The following is a 20,857-nucleotide window of genomic DNA, read 5'->3' as shown; positions in this document are numbered from 1 at the left end:
GTTCTGCTTAATGCAGTGACTAACAACAAGCATTTTCTTTTTTGTTCCTAAAGCCGGTTACCATGTGTGGGTATGGGCTGTGGAAGCTTTTGCCAAACAACTGTGTTTTCAGGACCAGTATGTCAAGGCTGCCTCTCACCTGCTTTCTATCCACAAAGTGTATGAAGCTGTGGAGCTGCTCAAGTCAAACCATTTCTACAGGTCTGTATGACCCAACAGTTGAACTAACAGTTGGATGTGATATGAAATTAACCTATATAACAGTTCTGTTTCTTGACCACCACCATAAAACCTTTACCGTAATTAAACATCTCAAATGTATACAAATATTATGTTCACTAGCTTAACAACATCAACACATCCACCACCTATACTTAACAAAATGTTAACTCTCAGCAATATTTGCCACTGGTCTTTTTTTAAATTTCTCTATAAAGTATCACAAATAGAGAAAACAGCATGATACAAATTAACAACTTAATGAATTATTAAAAGAAGAAATTTTTTAACCTGGGAAGGAAGTAGTATTCCAGACGTGGCTGAATTGCCTTTCCCCAGTTCTGTCCTCATCCCTTCTCTAGCAGTAACCACTCTGAGACTGATGCTATTCAAGTTAATACTGTTTCACTGCAATACGTATGTAAGTACAGAAAACAAAAGCAACAAAATATGTCTTCTTTGAAAATTTTTATTAGTATTTTTTTTAATTTATTTGACAACTAAGACTGGGTCTTAGTTGCTGCACGTGGGATCTAGTTCCCTGACCAGGGATCAGACCCCAGCCTTCTGCATTGGGAGCTCAGAGTCTAAGCCACTGGACCACCAGGGAAGTTCTCATAATATTTCTTATACACAGCATACAACTGGGTTTTCTTTTTTTATCTAGGCTGACCGTCTCTACCTTTTAATTGCAGTGTTTTAACGTAAATATTGGTGTGACTGATTTAAGTCTACCATCTTGCTATTTTTTTTTCCTCCTTTCTTTCAGACTCTTTTTATCTCCAATACTGGCTTCTCAGCTATAATCCTTTATTTTCTTAATGGTTACTTTAGGATTTATGATGAGCATTTCTAATTTATCAGTTTACCTCCAATAATATTGTACCAGTTCTTGCATATGTCACACTTCTTTCTTTCTTCCTCTCCGTTCCACTGTTGCTGTCGTATATTTGACATACTATGCACATGTTATAACCCCACATAACAATGTTAGAATTTTTGCTTTAAACAATGAGTTGTCTTTTTAAGTTTTTAAACATTTTCTTATTTTTGCCCATATAGTTATTCCCAACATTTTCCATACTCTTCAGTTCAGTTCAGTCGCTCAGTCGTGTCTGACTTTGCAACCCCATGAATTGCAGCACACCAGGCCTCCCTGTCCATCACCAACTCCCGGAGTTCACTCAAACTCATGTCCATTGAGTCGGTGATGCCATCCAGCCATCTCATCCTCTGACGTCCCCTTTTCCTCCTGCCCCCAATCCCTCCCAGCATCAGTCTTTTCCAATGAGTCAGTTCTTCGCATGAGGTAGCCAAAGTACTGGAGTTTCAGCTTTAGCATCATTCCTTCCAAAGAACACCCAGGGCTGATCACCTTCAGAATGGACTGGTTGGATCTCCTTGCAGTCCAAGGGACTCTCAAGAGTCTTCTCCAACACCACAGTTCAAAAGCATCAGTTCTTTGGCGCTCAGCTTTCTTCACAGTCCAACTCTCACATCCGTACATGACCACAGGAAAAACCATAGCCTTGACTAGACAGACCTTTGTTGGCAAAGTAATGTCTCTGCTTTTCAATATGCTAAGTTGGTCATAACTTTTCTTCCAAAGAAAGCGTCTTTTAATTTCATGGCTGCAGTCACCATCTGTAGTGATTTTGGAGCCCCAAAAATAAAGTCTTGACACTGTTTCCACTGTTTCCCCATCTATTTCCCATGAAGTGATGGGACCGGATGCCATGATCTTCGTTTTCTGAATGTTGAGTTTTAAGCCAACTTTTTCACTCTCCTCTTTCACTTTCATCAAGAGGCTTTTTAGTTCCTCTTCACTTTCTGCCATAAGGGTGCTGTCATCTGCATATCTAAGGTTATTGATATTTCTCTCAGCAATCTTGATTCCAGCTTGTGCTTCTTCCAGCCCAGCATTTCTCATGATGTACTCTGCATATAAGTTAAATAAGCAGGGTGACAATATACAGCCTTGACGTACTCCTTTTCCTATTTGGAACCAGTCTGTTGTTCCATGTCCAGTTCTGTTGCTTCCTGACCTGCATATAGGTTTCTCAAGAGGCAGGTCAGGTGGTCTGGTATTCCCATCTCTTTCAAAATTTTCCACAGTTGATTGTGATCCACACAGTCAAAGGCTTTGGCATAGTCAATAAAGCAGAAATAGATGTTTTTTCTGGAACTCTCTTGCTTTTTCCATGATCCAGCAGATACTGGCAATTTGATCTCTGGTTCCTCTGCCTTTTCTAAAACCAGCTTGAACATCTGGAAGTTCACAGTTCACGTATTGCTGAAGCCATCCTCTTATGTAGATCCAAAGTTTCAGTTGTTATCAATTCCTTCTTCACCTGATGTACTCCAACATTTTTTTTCTAGTGTGATTCCACTGGTGACATACTCCATCAACTTTTGTTTGTCTGTAAAAGTCTTTAATTTTGACATTATTTTAAAGAATCTTTCAGTGGGTGTAGACTTCTAAGGTTTTGTCTTTCTGTGCATCACAGATATCATTCCATTTTTTCTTGGCTTGCACTGTTGACTACTGTATTCTTATCTTTGCTACATAGGATTTTTTTTTTCCTGTTTGTAGGACTTTATCCACCACTGATTTTTCAGCCATTTCATATGGCTTTGATGAGACTTTCTTTTTGTTTATCCTCTTCTGGTTTGTTGTCTTCCTTTAGAGCATGTTGGACACTTTTGGCAAGCCGTCAAGTTCCCTGCAGATCAGCTTGATCTTCTCATGGCTGTTTTTAAGCTTTCTTAGGGCAGGTGCAGAAAAATCCATACACTAGAATTAGTTTGCCCTCCTACCTTCTAGTATCTTTACTGAATGCGTTGTGTAATTCAACAAATCAGAATTAGATGTCAGGGTGGTCAAAACTTGTATGTCTCCTGCCCTGAATGAGCCCTAGGAATTAGTCAGCTTATGTTTCCCTGATTATTCTTTGCCCAGCCTTAAGGCCTTTCCTCCATGTACAGCTTTGTGTTTAAACCAGAGACTCAACAGTATGCATAAGCACCACTGTGGAGCTCTTTCTCTGAACAGCTTCTTGCTTCTTACTATCCCGCCCCACAAATCCCAACTGCTTTGTCTCCATTCAGCCCTAACTGTGGAGGCTGTGCTGGGGTTTCTTCTGGGAAGATGGTTTTAGGCAGAAAGCTAGGGCCAGGGCCAGGATTGAGCTCACAGCATGTTTTCTTTTCTCCAGGATGAAAGTCCTGTGCTGCCTCGTGTCCAGTGTTTGCAAACACTTGGTTTTGTACCTATTTTCTCCAGTGTTTTAATTTTGTGACAGGAGAATACATATGGTCTTAGTTATCACCCCGTCATGGCTGGAAATAGAGGTCTTCTTAATATTGCTCTGTCTAAATCACTTTAGTCTAAAACACTGACTCCAGCTACAACTTTAGGTTGGATGCAAACCAGAAGTTGTATGTCATTTGGAAAATAGTAGTTGAGTGAGTTACACAGATCCTCCAAATGGTAATGCATTTCATTAAAATATATTAAAAAAATGACATTCCTTACTTCATCAGAAAAGCCTTTCTAACTTTGGGGAAGCTGTCAGGTTCCCAGTGAGAGAGACAAGATTCCTAAAACTCTAATTTTCACTTGAAAGCTCAGATTTTATCACTGGCAACAGTACTCTTTTGGTTGGTTTCCATGAAATGATAGGCTTACTTTGTTCATTTTTGAGAAAACATCTGCCAGATATTCAACGCTAAGTAACTATCATTTGTATGTTAGTCATTCTTTCAAGAAGTAATGAGAAGTAATGAGGTTCCATCAATATTAACCTGACATTTAGTGAAATTAATCATTTTTCAAGGAAATTTACCTTTAAAAAAAACAACTATAAGAGCCACTACCTCCTGGATCCTTGCTCTGGGTGCCAGCAGTGTACCCACCATTGCTTTTGCATCATCAGTACAAATGTCAACACAGTAAGAAAAGGCAAATAATCTCGACATTATTATGAAAATAGTCTTGACCTCGTGAACCCCCTGAAAGGGCCTTGGAATTCACAGACGACACTTTAAGTACCGCTGACCTAGGTGAAGAACGGGTGAAAAGTGCAGCTTGCGTGTTCTAACTTGCCCTGAAATGCAGGAATACAGTTGTTTTATGGGAAGTTGGAGTAAGACAGACCACAGAGAAGGCTTATCCTATCTTCCAACCAGCTCCTAGCACTTTTTTCAGATTGGCTCATTACCTCTTCTTTCCTTTAGGGAAGCTATTGCAATTGCTAAGGCCCGGCTGCGCCCAGAGGACCCAATCATAAAAGACCTGTACCTCAGCTGGGGAGCCATCCTAGAAAAAGACGGCCACTATGCCTTAGCAGCAAAATGGTGAGTCTGAGTGCACCCAGACAGAGAAGAGCTTCTGCAAAGAGCAGGACAAGAGTGGAAGTAAGTTTAGAGGTGGGGGTGAAGTGACTAGCAAATTAAAAAGCATATGTCTATTAAATCCAGCTTCATTAAGATTCAGCAAGGTCTACCTACTTGGTATTTACATAAGTCACCATAGCTATTCAAGAAATCCTAGTAGCGGATTCAGAAGTTACTCCTTTCTTCAGGGATGTCTTGCATCATTAAATTTGGAAAAAGGGAGGGAATGACTCTTTAGCTTGGGTTCGACTCAGCGACTGCTGGGGTTCCTCTATGTCCTTAACCTCCATGATGCTGCCTGTTTCTCTGCCGTGCTAGCCTCAGCCTTCTCAGGGACAGCCTCAGACAGAGACACAGCTAGGACCACAGGAAGCCATGCAAGTCAGAGTGGACAGAAAGAAATGATTCGACCCTCTGGGGAGCAGGAGTAGGCAGTCTTTTTATGTTTGATTTTTCTTTTGTATCTTAGCTATTTAGGGGCCACTTCAGCTTATGATGCAGCCAAAGTTCTGGCCAAAAAGGGGGATGCGGCATCACTTAGGACGGCAGCAGAGTTGGCCTCCATCGTGGGAGAGAATGAGTTGTCAGCTTCCCTGGCTCTAAGATGTGCCCAAGAACTGCTTCTGGCCCGGAACTGGGTGGGAGCCCAGGAGGCCCTGCAGCTCCACACAAGTCTAAAGGTCAGTCTTTTTGCCTCTCCTGCTTTTAGGAGGGAGCCCCGGGTCCTCTCCAGTCATATTCCAAGTGCATTACTCAGTTGCACAAGCTGAACCAATCTGGCAGGTATTCTTAGAAGTATCCAGCAAGACCTGGCCATACTATCCCATTGAAGTACCCTGGGGCTTGCAATTGCCATATTCAGAGTAAGAGATAGTGTGGTTCTCGACAGTGATTCTCATTGCTTAGCAGTTGAATATCCCTTTAGTCAGCTCAGCCCCTGTGCTTTCTTCACTGATGTCATCAGCACAAAAATGAAGAGGGAGAGGGTCTGCTTTGAAGAGGGAGAGGGTCTGCTTTGAAGAGGGAGAGGGTCTGCTTTGAAGAGGGAGATGGATCAGCTTTAACAGAAATCACCGTGCTCTGCCTATAGAAGCCCTCCTCAGCTGCATGCCATAGTGAATTTGGGTAAAATCAAAACATTCTGTTAGGGACTTCCCTGGTGGTCCAGTGATTAAGAATCCACCTTGCAATGCAGCATATGCGGGTTCTATGCCTGGTCAGGGAACTAAGATCCCACATGCCACAGAACAACTAAGCCTGCGCACCACAAGTACTGAGCCTGCGCACCACAAGTACTGAGCCTGCACGCCACAACTAGAGTCCACGTACCATGAAAGATCCGTGTAACCACAACTAAGACTCGACGCAGCCAAATTTAAAAAAAAAAATTTTTTTTTCATTAAATCTTTTGTTCCCATCTGGTTAAAAAATCAGTAACTTTTTCAATTTATGTCTTTTTCAACATATCAACACTGTCTTTTTCAATATATCAACACTGCGATTATCTTAAAAGCCTCAGCAAAAACGAGTTTTGAAAACATGTAAACATTTGATTCATTTCAGAAAATTTTGCTTGTCAGATATTATATGAACTTTTTTAGTTCCTCTGTCCCTTCACTAGAATAACTGGGCCTAACGACAGTTCCTAGCTAAATGTTCAAAGCCCAAGAAAAATACTAGGTGAAGAGGTAGCTTTCTGGGAACTGCAGAACAAAAGTGGAGGCAAAAGTGGAACATCTTCAAAGATAGTATCACATGGCACATTATTTGCAGAGTGACCAAACAGAGGGAGATTAATTTATCTACCACCACCACCACAAAAAAAGTTTCCAGAATGGTTATTTAGCACTTCTTTTTTTCCTCTTACTATCCTTAACAAAGCAAGAAGACTAGGCCTTTTGTCTGTGTTCTGTTCTATTCCAGTTGGTTCCCTCTGTTAAACCTACTTGGATGTAGCCCCTGACCACTGCCCCAGGTCTCAGACCCACACAGCTCGTCTGCTCCAGCACTCTGCCCATGATGCTTTAACTTTTGTATTCCTTCATCTGAAGTCTGGGCGGAGGAAGGAACTAGATGAGTCCAGCCGATCTTTTCTCACACTGGCCACAAATCTTAAGTGGCTTAAATATCAGTGAGTAGGGCTATAGTTAGGGTTTCATGTTATAAAATATAGTTGCTTGAGCTCTAAGAATTGTGTGGGTAGGAATTCCCAAAAAGGCTAGGATCCCAAAGATCCTAGAAAAATCATCTATTAGATCACCTCTTCCCTCTCCTCCACCCCTTCACACAAGACTCACGTTGGGTTGGCAGCCCACTGAGAGGGTATGGTTGCTGCAGATACAGAGGGGGAGAATCTGAGGGACTGGGGAAAGTCCTAGATAATGGAGCATTTCCCTGTATAACAGTTCCTCTCCTTTGTTTTTGGGCTTCAGGGTCAGAGATTGGTGTTTTGCCTTCTTGAGCTACTGTCCAAGCACCTGGAGGAAAAGCAGCTCTCTGAGGGCAAAAGCTCCTTTTCTTCTTACAATGATTGGCCCACAGACAGCGAAGGGTCCTTTGTGGAGAGGGTGACTGCAGTATGGAAGAGCACCTTCGGCCTCGACTCCCCAGAGCAGTACCAGGCAGCATTTCAGCAGCTGCAAAATATCAAGTACCCATCTGCTACAAGTAACACTCCCTCCAAACAGGTATGCCTTCTGCTTGAGCTTCTGATATTAGTCACTCAGTAGTAAGACTTTGCTAACCCCTGTCTAGTATAATAAGGAAACATGTAGAATGCCAGTTTGCATTTCAGAAAAGACTAAGCCAGGCCCAGGAAAGTGGAAAGATCCCTTCAGGGTAATTAGAGCCCTTTATCTCTGAAGTTAAGTCTTTGATTGGCATTCCCTTCTAAATTAAAAAAAAAAAACAGTCTGAAAACAACAACCAAAAAAAGCAGATAATAAGTACCCATCAATTGGAATTAATAGATATTCATATTCTGTCATTTTTGCTTCACAGTCTTTTGGTTTGGTTTTGTATATTTTGCTTTTAGTTAAAGAAATTCAACCAAGTTGAAGTCCCTCAGTGTTCCCTTGCCCAGTCCCATTCCCCTGCCCTAGCTCACCAACATTCTAGCCCCTGCATCAGACCATGCCCTGCATCAGACCATGTGTTATTTTGTGGCTTGCTTATGTGACCCTTGTTTATAAAATCTGTCCATATTGATAGGAAGAGAACAAATTGATTCATTACAGCTGCTCTACTCATCCTATGAAAACATCTCAGTTTATCCACTTTTTTTAATGAGAAAACATTATTATATTTTTGAGGAACGAGATGTTCTCAAGTAGTATATAGCACTTTGGAAAACTGTGTGGCTGTTTCTTATAATTAAACATATACGCACGATGACCAAGCAACCCCACTGCATAGATGTTTCACCAAAAGAAGTGAACTCAGGTGTCTACACAGTCTAGTACAGGAACGTTCATAGCAGATTGGTTCATATAGCCAAACAGAAACAACCCAAATGTCCATCAGTTGGCAAATGGGTATACAAACTATAGTATTTCCGTATAGTGGAAAACTACACTATACAACAATAAAAAGGAACAAATTACAAATGCAAAAAGAATATCAGTGAATCTTGAAAGCACTATGATAAGTCAAAGAGTCAAGTCACAAAAGACTACAGACTCTACTGTTCCCTTCATATGAATTCTAGAAAAGACAAAATGATACTGGCAAAAACTAGATCAGAGGTTGCCAAGGGATGGGGAGAGGGGAGTTGACTGCAAAGGGGTTTAAAGTGAAAATATCATATCCTATGTCTTGATTTTGGTGGTGATTATACTAAATGTATGTATATATACATATGCTTGTCAGAACTCATCAAATTGCACACTTAAAATTGAAAATTTTCTTAATTACACTCCAGATTTTATTTATAAAGCTTTTAGTTCCAGAAACTCACTTTTTGTTTTAATTAAATGCAAATATCAAGGCATTTTCTTAGCCTGAACAGACTTTAAAACTAGACTGTATACTGCTGTGCAACTAAATATGAATGTTTCCAATGAGGAAGTAAGAATGGGTGGTGGGGATAGGAGGACTTTTCTTAAATGTGAACTGTGTGTACTTCCCAAATGCTGTAAATAGGAGCATTTCTGGTGTCATCCCAGTCCTTGCTGTGCAAAGATGTTTACCTGAGACTCTGGCTCTTCTCTCCAGCTCCTGCTCCACATTTGCCATGACCTGACCTTGGCAGTGCTAAGCCAGGAAGCGGGCTCCTGGGACGCAGCTGTGGAAGGATTGCTTCGGGCTGTGATCCGGAGCTACGACTCAGGAAACTTCACCATCATGCAGGAAGTGCACTCAGCCTTTCTTCCGCAGGGTAAAGGACCCCCAGTCCCACTGGGGCACACCCACTGAAGGACGATACAACCACTGCCAGTGGTGTGGCACCAGGAGTACATAGGCTATTGAAAGACATAGATGAGCCACTGTGTCATTTAGTACAAAGTTTGAATTCTCTTACCCAGACTCCTAGGAGGTAGTTAGCATGACTAAGCTGTTTTCCTTTACTGGTCCTACCTACCTTGCTGCTGCTGCTAAGTCACTTCAGTCGTGTCCAACTCTGTGCAACCCCATAGATGGCAGCCCACCAGGCTCCCCTGTCCCTGGGATTCTCCAGGCAAGAACACTGGAGTGGGTTGCCATTTCCTTCTCCAGTGCATGAAAGTGAAAAGTGAAGTCGCTCAGTCGTGTCCGACTCCTAGCGACCCCATGGACTGCAGCCTACCAGGCTCCTCCGTCCATGGGATTTTCCAGGCAAGAGTACTGGAGTGGGTTGCCATTGCCTACCTACTTTAGTGTTCACTATATACTCTCCTACACACAGCTAGAGAGAGAAATAGCAGTGTACTCACAAGTTATAAAGAATGGAGAAAACATTCCTTGAGCTACACAATTGGTCACTGACCTAAAACATTATGGTTTTTCAGAACACAGTGGCATCTTAGCCCCAGAGCCTACAATGGGACTGATGAAATACTTCTTTCTGTCATGCTTTACATGGCTTGAAGCAATGAGGACACTGTCTTAGGCCAGAAGCTCTGGCAGGCTTTTGGTGGAAAGCATGTGGTCCCACAGATCACTGCCGTTCTTTTTCTTGGGATCTGACTGGCCTCTTGGGTGACAGGAAACACGTGGGCAGGAAATCAGATTTCTGGCAGACAAAGAAATAAACAACCCTAAATCCTTTTCTTCTCTTGTAGGCTGTGACCATCTAAGAGACAAACTGGGTGATCATCAGTCTCCCACCACACCAGCTTTCAAAAGTCTGAAGGCCTTTTTTATTTACGGATGTCTATATGAATTCTGGTGGTCTCTCTCTGGGCCTTGCCCGGAGTCCAGTGTCTGGCTAAGAGCTGCTCACAGAAGTAAAACCTCTACTGAACAGAGCCAAGAGGTTGACAGTGTCAGCCCTGAAGAAACTGACCCCAAACCTTCCCAGCCAGAGCCAAGCAGGACTCCAGAACTAGACGTGAGACTTTCAGAAGAAGGTGAGCAAATGCAGAACGCTTGTAAGGAGCTTTTGTCAGAAAAGCATGCTGGTCTCCAAAATGCACAGAGAACTGTTGCTGAAGTCCAAGAGACCTTGGCAGAAATGATCCGCCAACACCAGAAGAGTCAACTGTGTAAATCCACAGCAAATGGCCCTGATAAGAATGAACCTGAACAGGAAGGACAGTCCCTCTCTCATCCTCAGAACCAGTGGTAAGTACTGATTCAGTACAATGTGGAACTGAAATCCCCTGCTGGACTCTCACATGGAACTTGGTGAGGCTGATCACATCACTTGGAAGCCCCACAGTGCAGTCATTAAGGCACAGGCTTTGGGGTCAGATGTGGGATTCCAGTCCTGGTCCTGCTCAGTGACCTCAGGAGTCTTAATGTCTCTTGAGCTTTAGTTCCCTTATCCATAAATGGAGTACCAACCCTATCCTTGCTTGTTTTGACAAACAAAATCACAAATATTGTTAATAAAATAGTACAATGAAACCCTTTTGTGCAAGATTCCCAAAAAATCAGTCATGTAAAATAGGGAGTTGCAATATTACATCATTAATGAAAACCAGTTTTTCTTCTTTTGGCCACCCTCCCTGGCTTGTGGAATTTTAGTTCCCTGACCAGGGATTCAGTCTACGCCCTCAGCAGTGAAAACACAGAGTCCTAAACACTGGACTGCCAGGGAACTCCCAAAAACCATTGTTTTTTAATTTTTCAGTACTATCCCAAAAAAACACACAAAAAGGGTAGTGTACAGAATTACACACCAAACTAAAAAATCCCAAATGATCAGATTGCTGCAGCGTCCTAATGACGGCTATTGAAAATAAGGGCCAGGTAGGTCACTGACCACTTTAGAGCCCCTTTGTATTGTCGCAGGGTACTCGGCTGTGCCATCTGCAGGGATCAGCAGTTACGCTGAGTACCTTTTACCTTATGTCCCCACCAGCAGAGGGCCTAAAATATCTTAACTAGTAGTCAATAAACTTACAGCTATTATTACTAACTTTTAAAAATTAAAATTACATTTGTTGCTCTAAAAATACAATTGAAATCTTGAGTCAAAGTTCTGAGTACTTCTCTAGTGAGCTATACTCTAAGCAGCACTCTATGTTTGGTTTTAGTAATAAGAAAAGCATTAAACAGTTCTCTAACCAACAGCTCTTAACCTTTGATCAGAGGGCCCCTTTGAGAAGGTTAAGACACTCTTCCCAGAAAAAACGTGCATCCATACACCCCGAGGGGTAGGGACCCCTGCTCTGTCCAACCCATTACCCAGAGAAATCCAGGCCCTCCGCACTTGGCTGCAGGTTGAATCCCTTGAAGATCCTTAATTCTTCCTGGAGCTGTGTGTCTAAGAAGTGGGAATTTGCAAAGTGGTGAGGAATGATACCGCATTTTGAAAACTTTATATCACATCCCATTAAATTCCCTTCTCTTAGCCTTAGTAAAGATGAAAGTTAAAGACCCAGGTGATAAAAGTAATTTACAACATAATGGATTTAAAAGTTATGTGCAGCAAGACATATGACTTGTAACTTTTTTTATTATCACTAGTAAAGAAGAAAAAAATGAACCAGTTTCTTTGCCTGAATTAACCAAAAGACTTACAGAGGCAAATGAGAGAATAGCTAAGCTTCCTGAGAGTATTAAGGTAAGATATATTAGCAGTTCATTTGGTAAAATATTACTCTTTGTATTATCAATTGACTTAACACCAAATTCTTTAATGTCATCTGAATTCTGGACACATTTCCGTATATTTAAAAACTGAGGATCTAATTGCCTTTGGTGAGCTATAATGTTTGGTGAGAACAGAGTGATTGATACCACAAGCAATTTTATACCTCAGCCTTCAGAGAAATCTATTAGAAGGTAAAGTAAAATTGTACCATGTATTTGATCGTTTACAAATGGATAGGTGCATTTGAATGTGGCCCCTAGGAGTAACAGAAGCATCATGTTTTAAATTCATTTGAGTAGGGCTCTTCTTAGAAAAAGATTGTATCATTTGAGAATATCCCAGTTTTGAGTATCATCTCTCCTTAGAGTAACTGATGAAGAGTCTTCAGAGAGAAATGGCTCAGCCACGCCAGAGATATGTCAGTAGAAGAGACTGAATCACTAGTGACTTCTGTGCAGGTGTACATTGCTTTTTTTGGCAAATGCTTCCTTGTTCATACCCGTGTCATCTTTCAGACCTGGCCTTTCCCGGACGTGCTGGAATGCTGCCTCATCCTGCTTCACATTGGGTCCCAATGTCCTAGCTTTGTGACCCAGGAAATGCAGCAACAGGCTCAAGAGTTCCTTCAGAAGTACGGCAACACAAAAGTTTACAAACGACATTACCAGACCCTCTACACATGAACTTCCAAGGATCTGTAAGAAAGCCAAATTTTAAACATCCAACACCTTTCACCTCTGCATTTACACTTCACCAGACATTCACTTTGATCCCTAGATATTTCTGCAGTGATCCAAGTAATACAAATGAGGGTCAAGTTTGAATCAACTCTACACTTGGGACCCAGTGAAATCTGACTTTGGACTCAATTGTGGTTTCCCACTGGAGGAAAGATCATGAAAAGCCAGCAGTAGTTACTCAAGAACTAACACCTGCTAAGTGATTGCCTTATGCAGGTTTCACCCAAAGAGGAGGAACTCTTTCAGTCACCCAAAGTGTTATATTCTTAAACACAAGCTACCTTTATAAATGTTTCGCCTGATCATAAACATGTCATTCTGGTTTTAGACACAATTGCTGCATATTATGACTACTGGTATCATTTTTTTTTTAACTGTTTTTGTTAATTTGGGTTCACTTCTACTCTTTCAAAGACTGAAGCTTGAATGTGAAAGAGGCCTTACCCATCATGCTGACTCTGCCCTTTGTCTGAACTTCAGGCCAGAACTTTGGTTTCAGTGTGTAATGGAATTGCTTATTTGAACAAATCATTGACTAACACTTTAGAAGAACAAATAACTAATTCAGATGTGACTTACCCCTTCAGTTTTATAAGAAATGAATGGTGATCAAAATAGCTCAGGATGAAATGACTGTTTCATTGATTCCTAAACTTTTTTTTCTTTTTTTTGGATCATAGGGACTTTTTGAGAATTAAAGCCACAGATGATCTTTGAAGAAAAATGCATACTCCTCATTTTGCATATGTAACTTTGGAATCTCTGGACTCCAACTTTAGCATAATAGGACCCTATATACTATTTAATTACAAATCCCTGTGGGGGTTTGTGGGGGAGGGGCTTGTTGTTTGGTTTTGGTTCTCTATTGTTATTGTTTTCCCCTCACTAATGAGCATTTTCTTAAGATCTGTTCTTCCCACTGGTTATTTACATAGCTGAAAAATGTCAGGAACAGATGTTTCAGTTATATCACAGTTGCTATGACATAAAAATCAGGCAGTCTAGGGTGAGTTGAGAGGGAGCACTCTTCCCCAGTACTGTTTTCTGTTGGGGATTCATTGTGAAAGCTCTCCTGCTCCAGTGTCCTATTTATTTTTCAGTTATTTCCAAGGGTTGGGGTTGTTGTGGGCAAGAATGAAACTCTCTAGGAAGGAAAAAAAAACTTTTCCTTAGAGGCAGTTTTCAAAGATCTGACTTACTGGGGTTTTGTTTTTGTTTTTTATTAGACCTAGCTTTAGGATTTTAAAACCCTAAATCCAAAAAAGGAATATTGTAGAATTTAGATCCTCACAGTTCTTTACATAGGTACGTGAATCTTAGGAAGATGTATGAAGAATCTTTGTAGCGAAGTGGAGAACTAGGTACCAGTTCTACAGTCTGTCTTTGTTAAAATGAACAAATGCTTCACTTAGAGTAAAGAGCAGTATTATTAAACTAGAAATTTATAAACTCCTTCATGATTTACCAAAACCAACACTTCTGGGTAGGGGCATCCTGCATCCTCCTTGATCACTGCTTTGGTAAGAACAAGTATTGCTCTACAACTAAGTAAGGAGACTTCCAAAAGCAAAGACGAAAGAAATTACACAACTCCATTTCCTCTTAAACTCCCTTTTCCAATTCCAGATAATGTATCAAACTATTCCAGGAGTTGGTGATGGACAGGGAGGCCTGGCATGCTGCAGTCCATGGGGTTACAAAGAGTCAGACATGACTGAGCGACTGAATTCTAATTTGAATACATGGTTTTCATTTCCATCTTCCTAATTATCAGAACCACAGGGAGGTAACTCAAGCTTTCTGAGTGGATAAGATACACCACTAAGCAACTAAAGATTTAGTTTTGGTACTTTTATCCCACCCAAAGTAACTTTTTCTCTAATGTAAACCACCATCCTATTACCCAGAAGGCTGCACTCACCTCTCAGTATCTGAACTTGCTTTCTTTTTCTTTTTTTGTCGCGTGGCTTGTGGGATCTTAGTTCTCCAACCAGGGATCAAACCTGGGCCCTCGGCAGTGAGAGCACCGTGTCCTAACCACTGGACCTCCAGGGAATTCCCTAAACCTGCTTTCTTACTACTAATTCATCATTCTTCATATACCAATGACTGGTATAACTTACAAATCAAATCTTGTCTACTCCTCACTAAAAAACTTTTAAAGTACGTTCCCATTGGTATTGGAAAGTTAATTTTGAATTCGGCTTATAAGCCCTGCCTAATCCTGGCCCTTTCCTTTCAGCTTTCTGCCTAGATATTATCCTTGCTTCGAGACTCGTCACACTGGTCTCTGAGCTGCCACCAAGTTCTCTTGTCATCTCAGGGATTTCTGCCTGTGCTGTTTCTCTGCCTGGTCCAGTTGTGCTCATCTCTTAGATCTCAGCTTAAAAGACCTCTCTCAGGGACTTTCCTGGTGGTTCAGTCCTTAAGACTGTGCTTTCAATGCAGGGGGCATGGTCAAGGAACCAAGATCCCACATGCTGCACAACACAGCTGAAAAAATGTCCTTTCTCAAAGACTGTCCTTCAACTTCAACCTCAGGTACATCAATATCCTATACTTTACAGTTCACAAATTATATTTTTGTGATTTACTATCTGGCAGCACAGGAAGATTATAAACTCCAATGAGGATAGATTGTTTTCCATTTCCTACTTTATCCCTAGCATGTACTTACAATGTCTAGTATCTACTAAGTGCATAATTCAGACTTATCCACTGAATAAGCTGGAAAACTGAAAAAATGCTCATTAATAACTTGGACTTAAAAGGATTCTAAACAGCTCTTTCATACTAGCCCTGGCTGACAACCAAGGCTTGAGTGGCAGTCAACCTTACTGCCTTAGCAGACCACAGAAATTCAATAGCTGGGATTATAATAGCCCCTCTACCCCCAGCCATAATTTCACTTTCCACAGTTTCAGTTACCCCCAGTCAACAGAGTCCAAAAATATTAGATGGGAAATTCCAGGAATAAACAATTCATAAGTTAAACTATGGCCATTCTGAGTAGCATGATGAAATCTCACAGCCCTCCCAATCCATCCCACCGAAACGTGAATCCTTTTGTCCAGCATATCCACACTGCATACACTACCTACCCATGAGTATATGAAGATTACAAATCATACATTATAGGGCTCAGTACTACTCATGGTTTCAGGCACCCACTGTGGGTCTTGAAACATTTCCCCCACAGATAAGGGGGACTGTATGTGGGGGGCGCTGAATCACACCCAAGTTAGTATTCTCTTGGATATTCTGCAGGACCATCCCTTTCTGAGGATAACTACTGACAGCCCTACACACACTCCTATATACAAAGTGAAGTTCTTTCCAGTTCTACTAGACCTGTGCCCCTTCTTTAGCACTTTAAATATAAAGTTATCTCTATGCAATGAGTACATCCCCACTCAACACTGAGATCCTCAACCCTTCATCTCAACATTTCTCCTGACATGTCAGTAAGCCTGTTCTTAACTGTGGCAAAGATAAATGCCTATTTTACACTTGATCTTAGTCAAAACGCCGAGAAGTGACTAAATGCCTATTTTAATCCAAATTTTTTAGGACATCTATGTAGGGCTCATAGTCACCAGCATGCCAAACCATCTTGATTCAGAACCACTGACCTAAGCTGCTTTACCACAAATCTTACAACAATAAGTATATATTGCAGTCAAAATTCTAGCTCTGCTCCTATACCTGACTTATTGTGTCCAACTGTTTGCAACCCCATGGACGGTAGCCCGCCAGGCTCCTCTGTCCATGGGATTTCCTAGGCAAGAATACTGGAATGCGTTGCCATTCCCTACTCCAGAGAATGGTCCCCACCCAGGGATTGAACTAGCGTCTCTTATGTCTCCCACACTGGCAGGCAGATTCTTTATCACTAGAGCCACTTGGGAGACTTATTACAACCCCATATTGTTGGGCCAAAAGAAAGGACTGGAAACAAAGTCCTGAACCAAATCTAGAACTTCAATTTGTCTAAAAGTCCAGTAATTAATAAGTGAATCCACCACATATAATGGAGTAGCACCAGGAAACAGAATTAAAACCGATTTCCAAGTAAGGCCCAATAATCAGCAGAGCATATGAAGTAAAGAGACAATTTCGTTTACACAGTTGCTCATTAAGAGCTTTCTACAAAAAAAAAAAAAAAAAAAAAAAGAGCTTTCTACAGATTGAGACATTTTGTATGTAAGCCAACTTGTGGAAAATGGAGGCAAATTGCATCCATGTCAACAACCATCTTCTAGAGCCAGCAATCCAGAGCTTTGAAAGACCAAATCTTCATGCCAGTGGTTAAAAAGAAATCTTTATTTTACAAAATTAAAAACATAAATAATATTTACAAGCATCTTAAATACCGGCTTATAATACTTGACATTTTTTAATCATTTCAAATTGAGTTTTCCATAAGCTTTTAAAATGCAAGACTATTCATCCACTTCAGTGAGTTACCAGTTTTCATTTCCACTATTCCAAAGGAGTTTTTGGTTTTTGAAATTGTCCATACTGTAGTCATTCAGGAAAAAAAAAAAAAAAAAAACAGCATACTTTTTAAATGACTAGTTAAAAAAAATTTCACAATCCTGAGCTTCCTTACCCCAGTTGTGCATGGGATATTACTCCAAGAGAACCCTATAAACCCAATTCCTTACTGCCCTGTTTACATGTAACCACTGTGACTTTTTTAAGACTCACCTTCCTTGTACTCACATTAATCCATGTCCCTAACTTCTCAGTTTGCTGAAAAGGAAAAGCACAGAAAACAGAGAAGAACAGGTGGGAGAAGAGACACAACCATCTGAAATTACATTACTGAAAATATAACAGACTACAACCCAAAACCTGCTCTCAGTAATTTCCAAGATATTTTATGAAATGAAAACTTAAAATGATTTCAAATGATGCATATGTCACAGCAAATCTCAGTGGCACAATGGAACAGATTTGAAGACATTTAAGTGGTTAACTTAATACCCATTCTGGAGTTCCTTGTACATATTGTGGAGACAGATGCAGTAAACAGATGCAGTAGAAATTTGTTTTTAAGGAACGTTTTCATTATCTGGGCTTCATATTTCATATTTCTAATTCATTTCCACATAATAATACATAAGACCAGCAAAGTGTGAGGAAAGCAAATGTCCTCGAGAAAAGTCAAATAAACGAAAGGAAAGAAAGGAAAAGGCTCAACATCTATAACCCACTTCACAAGCCCATCGCTTGGTTCCACTTTTGCTCGAAGCCCTCAGCTCAGCTGAGGTTCACAGCAAGAAGTCTTCATCCTCAGAGATTAGCAACAAATTTAAAAGAAAAAGAATGACAACAGGTAAGAGTTATATACATTTTACTAGTTTGTTTCCGACTTGTCCTGGATTTTAAAAGGTGTCAAAGGAGCCATGGATGCTGGTGGCAGGAGGTAACTGGAGAATAGAGGCTTAGGGATGAGGAATAGGGAAGACGTTACAAATGCAGAGCAAACTTCTTCTGGATCTAAAATAAAGTCATCTTTTGTCTTCAGTAAAACAAAAGTCTGTCTGTAAACACAGATGGTAGGTACAGTTTGCTCACAAAAGGCGTCTTCTCTTGGGGAGGAAGGTCAGTGTACACGGTCAGCACAGGAAGCACCACTTGGGACCGGGCCCAGCCTGCAGAGCCTCACTGCCATCACTGCTGCATGTTGTTGATGATCGCCAGGATGCTCATCTTCTCCTGGGCAGAGTCCACATCCTCATTCTGCTTCTGGGCCACTCCCGTGCCTAGGCCATAGAGCCGCCCACAGTACTTGGCATCATCAATACTGTCCTCAAAAAACAACTGCAGAACAGGACAGAGAACCCCTGGTGAGAACCATGCCAAGAGTCATGCCAAGAAGCAGGCCAAGCCGCAACACTATCACATCAGCACCTCCCAGCTTTCTTAAGGCCTTGACCATCTAGCCAACTAGAAGCTAACTTCATAAAGAGAGGCTCCAAACCTCTCCTATGCATAGTCTTTTTATGTTCCTTTCTCTCTATATAGGTTCCCCTTTCAAAACAGACTTCTACTGATACTTTCCATGAGTTTTCACTGCCAGGGTCCCTCTGCTGCTGTTGCTGCTTTTAGTACAACGGCCTCTATCGCATCCCTGCTCTTTTAACAGGTAGCGCAAGAGTTAAGAGCTTGAGCTCTAGCCTCAGACTGACTCACTGTGGTGAAGTCACTTCAACACTCCTTAAGGCACAGATTCCCGTCCATAAAGTGGGTAATACAGTAATAAATCGTTACGAAAATGGACATGAAGCACACAAAGCAAGGTGTCTCACCCTTCTGGGCACTCCTGGGCAGGAGAACGCTCTGCTGGGGGTTGAGGAGGTGGTCCAGTGTATGGTAGCACTGTGGGATATTCAGCAGCATAACCCCACTCCCCAGGTTAAGATAGCCGAAAATGTCTCCAGACACTGCCAAGGGTGCCCCAGAGGGCAAAACTGGGAGCATGATGTTGCCAGCTTTGTTCTTTCTCAAGATGGCTTTAGCTATTGGGGGTCTTTTATGCTTCCATACAAATTTTAGGATTATTTGTGCTATTTCTGTGAAAAAATACCCCACTGGAATTTTGATCAGGATTACATTCACTCTGTAGACTGCTTTGGGTAGTATGAATTAACAATATTAATTTTTCCAATCCATGAGCCCAGAGTATCTTTCCATTGACTTATGTCTTCTTCAGTTTCTTTTATTAATGTCTCACAGTTTTCAGTGTACAGGTCTTTCACCTCCTTGGTAAAATTTATTCCAAGGTCATTTTATTCTTTTTGATGTAAATGAGGCTGTTTTCATAATTTCTCTTTCTGATAGTTCACTATCAGTGTATAGACACAAAATATTTTTATATTAATTTTTTTAGCCTGCAATTTTACTGGATTCATCTATTAGTTCTGAAAGTTTTTTGATAGAGTCTTTGTGGTTTCCTATATATAGTATGTCATCTGCAAATACTGACAGTTTTCCTCCTTTCTGATATGAATGCCTTGAATTTCTTTTTCTTGCCTAACTGCTCCAGCTAGGACTTCTAAAACCATGTTGAATAAAAGTTGGCGAGAGTGGGTATGTATCCTTGTCTTGTTCCTCATCTTAAAGGAAAAGCTTTCAGCTTTTCACCACTAAGTATGATGTCAGATTGGGACATTTGATAATAGAACTCAGCATAAAATGAGTGGGTGGTTTAACAAATGTGTTCATATTACAGAAATCAGAAGAAAAGCAAATAATTGCAAGGATGAGCACTGCAAGGAACACAAAGTACACTTCTAGACTTGAGTATGCTGAGTAACCTCCATTTCAGAATGTTTCTTTGCCTCTCAAATCATAGTGTGTTTAACATATGCACAACAAACACACACACAAAAAACCCCTGCTTTCAAGGTGGCCATCAACTTCCAAGAGAAACTATAGATTTCCAAAAAGCCTTTTGCCTTACCTCTTTCATCCTGAAGAATGCCATTCCCGTCAGCAGTGAGTCTGAGCCTGCCTGGTGCTGCCTTCCAATTCTCTGCAAATCCAGCTGATCAGCAACTTCCTGAAGACCTCCCTGGAGATGGAAGGAAACACATATAATACTACAGACCCAATTTCTCTACTGGAGTCAGCCATGTCTGTCAACTCTGTCTGTCTGCTCTACTGGAGTCAACTATGTCAACTATTTACTTAACAGGCCTCACCCCAGACTATCCCCTTTTTAACCCTCCAAATGATACACTGTCTTATATTCCACCACTTTTCACTCCTTTCTTTTCTATATTAATCTTGTCAGACCTCTGCCACTGAAAGTCCTCACTGGTGGAAAACAAGGTTGGGGAAACAGTAAATGCCAGTGCAATTCTAGATGGAAGCCTCTTAGATTAGCAATTTTTAGGGGAGAGAGTTCTTAAATTGTTTAGAGCTAAGAACTCTGAGAGTCTCAGTTCAGTTCAGTTCAATCGCTCAGTCAAGTCTCTTTGTGACCCCATGAATCGCAGCACGCCAGGCCTCCCTGTCCATCACAAACTCCCGGAGTTCACTCAGACTCATGTCCATCGAGTCAGTGATGCCATCCAGCCATCTCATCCTCTGTCGTCCCCTTCTCCTCCTGCCCCCAATCCCTCCCAGCATCAGAGTCTTTTCCAATGAGTCAACTCTTCGCATGAGGTGGCCAAAGTACTGGAGTTTCAGCTTTAGCATCATTCCTTCCAAAGAACACCCAGGGCTGATCTCCTTCAGAATGGACTGGTTGGAT

The 20,857-nt window shown here is 41.2% G+C and overlaps 2 protein-coding genes across 6 annotated transcripts in view; one reads left to right on the top strand and one right to left on the bottom strand.

Moving 5' to 3' along the window:
• GEMIN5 (gem (nuclear organelle) associated protein 5) overlaps positions 1–13,315 on the top strand; it is a 39,831-nt gene extending 26,516 nt beyond the window's left edge. The window contains exons 21-28 of the mRNA XM_010829391.1: positions 54–201; positions 4,456–4,575; positions 5,084–5,294; positions 7,047–7,301; positions 8,827–8,989; positions 9,873–10,374; positions 11,725–11,821; positions 12,367–13,315. Coding sequence (XP_010827693.1) covers positions 54–201; positions 4,456–4,575; positions 5,084–5,294; positions 7,047–7,301; positions 8,827–8,989; positions 9,873–10,374; positions 11,725–11,821; positions 12,367–12,534 — 1,664 coding nt within the window. The 3' untranslated portion in view covers positions 12,535–13,315. The remainder of the gene's footprint in view (positions 1–53; positions 202–4,455; positions 4,576–5,083; positions 5,295–7,046; positions 7,302–8,826; positions 8,990–9,872; positions 10,375–11,724; positions 11,822–12,366) is intronic.
• Positions 13,316–16,892: 3,577 nt separating this feature from the next.
• Positions 16,893–20,857, bottom strand: part of CNOT8 (CCR4-NOT transcription complex, subunit 8) — a 19,092-nt gene continuing 15,127 nt past the window's right edge. For all 5 annotated transcript variants that reach the window (XM_010829387.1, XM_010829386.1, XM_010829390.1 and 2 more), the window contains 2 exons: positions 20,063–20,173; positions 16,893–18,420 (listed from right to left, as the gene is read on the bottom strand). In XM_010829387.1, the coding sequence (XP_010827689.1) occupies positions 18,271–18,420; positions 20,063–20,173 (261 nt within the window). In that variant the 3' untranslated portion in view covers positions 16,893–18,270. The remainder of the gene's footprint in view (positions 18,421–20,062; positions 20,174–20,857) is intronic.

The sequence above is a fragment of the Bison bison genome, unplaced genomic scaffold, assembly GCF_000754665.1.
Source record: "Bison bison bison isolate TAMUID 2011002044 unplaced genomic scaffold, Bison_UMD1.0 scf7180017864505, whole genome shotgun sequence".
NCBI lineage: Eukaryota > Metazoa > Chordata > Mammalia > Artiodactyla > Bovidae > Bison > Bison bison.
Note: the sequence above shows the minus strand (reverse complement) of the source record. Positions and strands in the feature narration are given on the sequence as shown.